Genomic DNA, 6,797 nt, shown 5'->3' on the forward strand with positions numbered 1-6,797 from the left:
TCTCGGCTCACCGCAACCTCCACCTCCTGGGTTCAGGCAATTCTCCTGCCTCAGCCTCCTGAGTAGCTGGGATTACAGGCACGCACCACCATGCCCAGCTAATTTTTTGTATTTTTTTAGTAGAGACAGGGTTTCACCATATTGACCAGGATGGTCTCGATCTCTTGACCTTGTGATCCACCCGCCTCGGTCTCCCAAAGTACTGGGATTACAGGCTTGAGCCACCGCGCCCGGCCTTTTTTTTTTAATCTCTCATAGCTGCTGTCATCTTGTCATTCCGGTCTTAGTTGTCCAGGCTAGAGTGCTATGGCACAATCTCGACTTACTGCAACCTCTGCTTCCCAGGTTCAAGCAGTTCTTGTGCCTGAGCCTCCCAAGAAGCTGGGATTAGAGGTGTGCGCCACCACGCCTAGCTAATTTTTGTATTTTTAGTAGAGACAGGTTTCGACATGCTGGCCAGGCTGATATTTAACTCCTGGCCTCAAGTGATCTGCCCACCTCAGCCTCCCAGAGTTGGGATTACAGGGATGAGCCACTGCCCGGCTCCCTCAGGTACTCGCTATCACCTCCCCAGGATTTACAACTCTATCATCTCTGAAATTATCTTTTTCTTTTTTTTTCTTGTTACCCTCTCTGCTTCCCAGTAAGGCAATATTTCTCAACCTTTTTTTTTTTTAATAATCCATCCCTGCAAGGAGTCTTCTCAGATTTTTTTGTCTTAACTGCCCTCCCATGAAATTTGAATACCTCAGCTATGCTTATATCTCTTTATGTGCTGTGGCCCTGTGGATAGCTCTGATATATTAGAGGAAGAACCTTGAAAGTGGAACTAGCCTGGGCATCTCCTAGGGGCCAAGTCAGGAGACCCAGTTTTCTAGTGTTGGCTCTACCAGAAAAGCAGTGGAAACTGTAGAATGGGCAGGTGAGTTGGCCTTGCTAACTTCGTGGGTCTGCCTGGCTAGGAGTCCATGACTTTCCTGTGGAGGTCATTAGCCACTGCCTGTCCCCAGTGGCCCTACAAACCCCCATATGGAAGTCAGCTACAAAGAGAAGCTTCCCCTACTTTCTTCTAAATCAAGCTGAGGATGCAGACAGGCAGGCCCTTGGGCCTGGGTCTCCTAGAAACCTTTGTGACATCAGAGACTTCTCTGCAACCTACTCTTAAACCTCATCCCCTGCCTACCATGCCAGCCTGGCTAAAACCAGTGGGAGCCACCCAAGGAGTAGTCGGGGCTTATCTCTGCTTTTTCAGACCAGGGCTGCTCTGCAATCCTGTTTATTTATCCAGAGCAGCCGCCCACTGAGAAAATGGCTCTGTTTGTTTCCAAGTCTGTCGTGTGAACCATGGGCTAAATATACCCACGCCACCGCCTCTCCAGCACCCGCCCTGGAACAACACGCCCCATTTTGCTCACGTTCTGTCTGCAAAAGCAATCCTTAGAATCCACACCCCTTGGAAATCCTACTCCCCTTCCCCAGGAGAAGCTAAAGTGGAGATGAAGGTTGTACTGGCCAGGAACGCATGAGTCGGGGCAAGGGCGGGTGAAATGAGAATGTTTCTGTAGCACTGAAATGAGAATGTTCCCTCCACCCAGGAATGACTGTTCCTGGACAGTGAATGCTTTGTGCCCTTGTGGGGACAGTGCCTGTTTACTCCAACCCAGCCCCAGAGCTGAAAATTTCCTGTGGCTCTCAGCCCTCTACTTCAGGAAAGTTCCCATCAAGGGAGCTAGGCCTCTCCCATTTTGGCTGCAACCCAGTGTCCCTGGTTTCTTGAGAGACATTTGGCCTCTTGGGATAACCAGGACCTTCTCCCATGCTCTTCATAGTCTGGAACTCTCCCCTATCACAGATAAGCCTGTTTTGTGACTCCACCTGAGCGAACTTGGGAGCAACAAAATCAAACCTCTGGTGAAAATATTTTTGTCTGCTAAGACCTGCAGAGGCTGGCTAGGATGGAGTAGGAGACAGGGAAGCATAGCCATGTCCCTCTCCCCAGATCCTCTACTTCAATCCTGCTCCCGCATTCCTTCTCCAGGAAATCCTTTCAGCACTGCTGACAGGACAGGTCCCTCCAGCCTCCCACGTAAGGGAAGTTGCCTTAGCAGCACTCCCTTTGAAGCTAGGCGATCTTGCAGTCTGATCCCGACTCTGCCATCTGTTTGCTGAGTATTCCCTACTTTAAACCTCAGGCATTTATTTGTGAAATGTGGCTCAAATCTCTGTGTCTAAGGATTCCGATGAAGGTAAAGTGGGATAACAATGCCTGACACATAGTATACATGCAATACATTTGTTAATTCATGTATTTATTGAGCACTGGTTATATAGGACAGTTCTGAGAACTGGGTATATAGGAACTGGACAGGACCTCTGTCCTCATCAAGACACATTTAGGAGCCACCGCCCCTGGCCTATACTAAATGTGTCTTGATGAGGGCAGCCCTTTGAGTAATCCCAGCACTTTGGGGCTGAGGTAGGTGGATAACCTAAAGTCAGGAGTTTGAGACCAGCCTGGCTAACATGGTGAAACCCCATCTCTACTAAAAATGCAAAAATTAGCGGGTGGGTGCTACTTGGGGGCTGAGGCAGGAGAATGGCTAAAACAAAGTTCAGAATCTAGTTATGAAAAGTTCTGGGAGTATGTGCAGCTTAAGGGGAAAAAAAAGTGGTGAGGTGATGAGGCCAGGCATGGTGGCTCACACCTGTAATCCCAATACTTGGGAGGCTGAGGCAGGAGGATCCCTTGAGCCCAGGAGTTTGAGACCAGCCTAGGCAACAAAGTGAGACCCTGTCTCTACAAAAAATACAAAAATTAGCCAGGCATCGTAGTGCACACCTGTAGTCCCAGCTATTTGGGAGGCTGAGGTGGGAGGATCACCTGAACCCTGAGGTCAAGGCTGCAAGTGAGCTGTGATAGTAAGAGTCTCCTCCTAACCTTATGCATCCTTCCAGAGAAAGACAGAGTATACATAGTCAAACAGATATATATATATATATATATATATAATATATAACATTTTATATATGTATTTATTTATTTTTATTTTTTTGAAATGGAGTCTCGCCCTGTCGCCAGGTTAAGAGTGCAGTGGTGTGATGTCGGCTCACTGCAACCTCCGCCTCCCAGGTTCAAGCGATTTTCCTGCCTCAGCCTCTCAAGTAGCTGCGATTACAGGCACCCGCCACAACGCCCAGCTAATCTTTGTATTTTTAGTAGAGACAGGGTTTCACCATGTTGGCCAGGATGGTCTCAATCTCCTGACCTCGTGACCTGCCTCAGCATTCCAAAGTGTTGGGATTACAGGTGTGAGCCACTGCGCCCAGCCTGAACTTACTTCTTTCTTACTTATTTCTAGGTGCCAGACACAGGTTTGGATTCTGGCTCCACCACTGACATAGCTGGGTGACTTTGATCTAGTCCCTGGGCCCTCAGAGGCACAGCTTCTTGGTCTGTAAATGGAGAGAGACAACCTGCATTGCAGCATTGTTGGGAGGATTAAAGGACAAATTGGGTACAACGATTACTCATAAAAGTATGCTCTAGGTCAGGCGGGGTGGCTCACGCCTGTAATTCCAACACTTGGGAGGCTGAGCCGGGCAGATCACCTGAGGTCGAGAGTTCAAGACCAGGCTGACCAACATGGAGAAACCCCATCTCTACTAAAAATACAAAAGTAGCGAGGCATGGTGATGCATGCCTGTAATCCCAGCTACTGAGGAGGCTGAGGCAGGAGAATCACTTGAACCCGGGAGGCAGAGGTTGCAATGAGCCAAGATTGCGCCATTGCACTCCAGCCTGGGCAACAAGAGCAAAACTGGGTCTCAAAAAAAAAACAAACAAAACAAAGTATGCTGTAAGCGTCCCTCTCCCTGCCCCACAGGGTGCTGCACCCTGGACTAGGTAATTTAACCCACAGCTCCTCCTTCCCCCTATCATGTGCTTCCCTTCTGACTTAGCTTCAGGGCAGAGGGCTGTTGATTACAACCTCCTGGGCCCGGAGTCACAGCCCCTGGAGTGGAGGACAGGGACAGGGCCTCACAGACCCCATCATGGAGGCCTCTTAGTCCTGCATCGTTGTTACCCTCTCTCCTCTGCCCTGCTCTTTCCGTCACCAACCTGACCCAATCTACCCCTGAACTGGCCCCAAATGACCCTGGGGATTTAGCCCCATGCTTTCTTGTCCCTCCCTCTGGTGCAACAGTAGAAAGTCTGAGGCCTCGTGGCTCTACACTCCACACTACCCTCAGACTCAACTCCAGGCTCCTCACAGCTTCCAGGCCACACATGGTTTGGCTCTGGCTCACCCCTGCACCATCATCTTCCCCATGCCCTCCTCTCCTGCAGTCTGCTCTGGCCACCCGGCTTCCATCAGTTCCCTGATCCTGCCTGTCTCATTCCCACCTTGGATTCTAGAATAAGTGCTGCTTCCTGACTGACCTCAGACAGGGTACTTTCCTCCTCTCTGCCTGCTTTCTCAGCAGGAGCATGGGTTGATTATGACCCACTGAGGGTCAAGGAAGAGGACCACCCTTAGCCCTTTACCTGGCCCATAGTGGGCACTGGTGGCTACAGTTTTTCACATCACCAAGGCCATAGCATGCAGATGGCCCCCTTCCCCCACCCACCTACGTTACTGTCTGATGACTCAAACCGTACCTTCCTTCTCTCTCCCTGCAGGACACTTTTGTGGAACTCTATGGAAACAATGCGGCAGCCGAGAGCCGAAAGGGCCAGGAGCGCTTCAACCGCTGGTTCCTGACGGGCATGACTGTGGCCGGCGTGGTTCTGCTGGGCTCACTCTTTAGTCGGAAATGACCAGACACTGACCATCCACTCTACCCTCCCACCCCTGCCCTGCCCTACCACATCCCTCCGTCCAGCCGCCATTGCCACCAGGAGAACCACTACATGCAGCCCATGCCCACCTACCCTCCACAGGGTTGGGCCTAGATCTGGTCCCCTGCAGTTAGTTTTCTAGAATTTACCACACTTCTGTGAGTCACCCACACCTCAGTTCCCTTGGCCTCAGAATCCACAAAATCTGTCCCAAGGAGGCTGGCAGGTATGGAAGGGTTTGTGGCTGGGGGCAGGAGGGCCCTACCTGATTGGTGCAACCTTTACCCTTTCGCATCCTGAAAATGTTTTTCTGCCAGGGAGCTTGAAAGTTTTCGGAACCTATTCCCCAGAAAGGAGAGTAGATTGCCTTTGTTTTGATGTTTGTGGCCTCAGAATTGATCATTTTCCCCTCCTCCCCACACTAACCTGGATTTTCTTTCCTTCCATCCCTATCCCCCAAGAGCCATTTAGGGGCCACTTTTGACTAATTAGGGATTCAGGCTGCTTAGGATAAAGAAGCAAGGACCAGGACTCCCTTCCCACCTCCTCTGGACTGGCAGAGTCCTCACTAGCAGTCCAAATGTCCTCCAGAAGCCTCTGGCTAGAGGCCAGCCCCATCCAGGAGGGAGGGGACTACAGCTGCAGGAAGCGCCCCATGCCAAAGCTGGGGTGGCTCTTGCAGTTCAGCACCACCCTAGTCCCTTCCCCTCCCTGGCTCCCTTGACCATGACTGAGGGACCAACTGGGCCCAAGACAGGTACCCCAGAGCTGTTTATGGCCTCAGCTGCCTCACTTCCTATAAGAGCAGCCTGTGGCATCTCTACCTTGGGCTGCTCCTCATGGGGCTTCAGGGGACTCAACCCTGAGGTGAAGGGGAGCTATCAGGAAAAGCTATGGGAGCCCCAGGGTCTTCCCTACCTCAGGCAGGAAGGGCAGGAAGGAGAGCCTGCTGCATGGGGTGGGGTGGGGCTGACTAGAATGGCCAGTCCTGCCTGGCCAGGCAGATCTGTGCCCCACACCTGTCCAGCCTGGGCAGCCGGGCTGCCAAGGTCAGAGTGGCCTGGCCAGGAGCTCTTCAGGCCTCCCTCTCTCTCTGCTCCACCCTTGGCCTGTCTCATCCCCAGGGGTCCCAGCCACCCCGGGCTCTCTGCTGTACATATTCGAAACTAGTTTTTATTCCTTGTGAAGATGATATACTATTTTTGTTAAGCGTGTCTGTATTTATGTGTGAGGAGCTGCTGGCTTGCAGTGCGCGTGCACGTGGAGAGCTGGTGCCCGGAGATTGGACGGCCTGATGCTCCCTCCCCTGCCCTGGTCCAGGGAAGCTGGCCGAGGGTCCTGGCTCCTGAGGGTCCCTCCCCCAACCCCCCACCCCACACTTGTTCCAGCTCTTTGAAATAGTCTGTGTGAAGGTGAAAGTGCAGTTCAGTAATAAACTGTGTTTACTCAGTGAACAAAGAGCCTGGGCTCTTGTGTGCTCTGGGATGGGGAAAGGAGGGGCCACTGGAGAGCTGGGTACTGGTCCTGGCTCTGCCGCCCTCAGGGGAGGGCCTTAGACCAGTCTTTCCTTCCTTCTGAGCCCGAATTTTTCCACCTGTACGTCGACAGGGTTTTACTGAGCACATGCTGTGTGCCAGGCACTAGGGCTGCATGTGAACAGGACAGACACAGTCTCCGCCTTCAGGAGCTGACCTTCTAGTGGGAGACAGTCAGCCACTGGGCAAGTGTTTACTGAGCTCTGCTCTACACGGACGTAGTCCTGGGCACTGGGGACTTCTTCAAACAAAACCTTTGCCTTTACGTAGCATTCATTCTAGTGGAGAAGACAGATACGAGCACTGCTCTGGCTGCTGTAGGATGTGAGGGAAAGGTGTGATGCCAGTTTGTTACATTCCTATAACAAAAGATGGATTCACAAAAGAAAAAGTGGTGGTTCACACCCTGTAATCTCAATACT

General features: G+C 51.7%; 1 protein-coding gene across 7 annotated transcripts in view; it reads left to right on the forward strand.

Annotated features, from left to right (window-relative positions):
• BCL2L1 (BCL2 like 1) overlaps nucleotides 1-6,294 on the forward strand; it is a 60,647-nt gene extending 54,353 nt beyond the window's left edge. For all 7 annotated transcript variants that reach the window (XM_017514908.1, XM_017514882.2, XM_017514890.2 and 4 more), the window contains exon 3: nucleotides 4,682-6,294. In XM_017514908.1, coding sequence (XP_017370397.1) covers nucleotides 4,682-4,819 — 138 coding nt within the window. In that variant the 3' untranslated portion in view covers nucleotides 4,820-6,294. The remainder of the gene's footprint in view (nucleotides 1-4,681) is intronic.
• Nucleotides 6,295-6,797: the final 503 nt, after the last annotated feature.

Source organism: Cebus imitator, unplaced genomic scaffold (genome assembly GCF_001604975.1).
Source record: "Cebus imitator isolate Cc_AM_T3 unplaced genomic scaffold, Cebus_imitator-1.0 Scaffold18, whole genome shotgun sequence".
Taxonomy (NCBI): Eukaryota; Metazoa; Chordata; class Mammalia; order Primates; family Cebidae; genus Cebus; species Cebus imitator.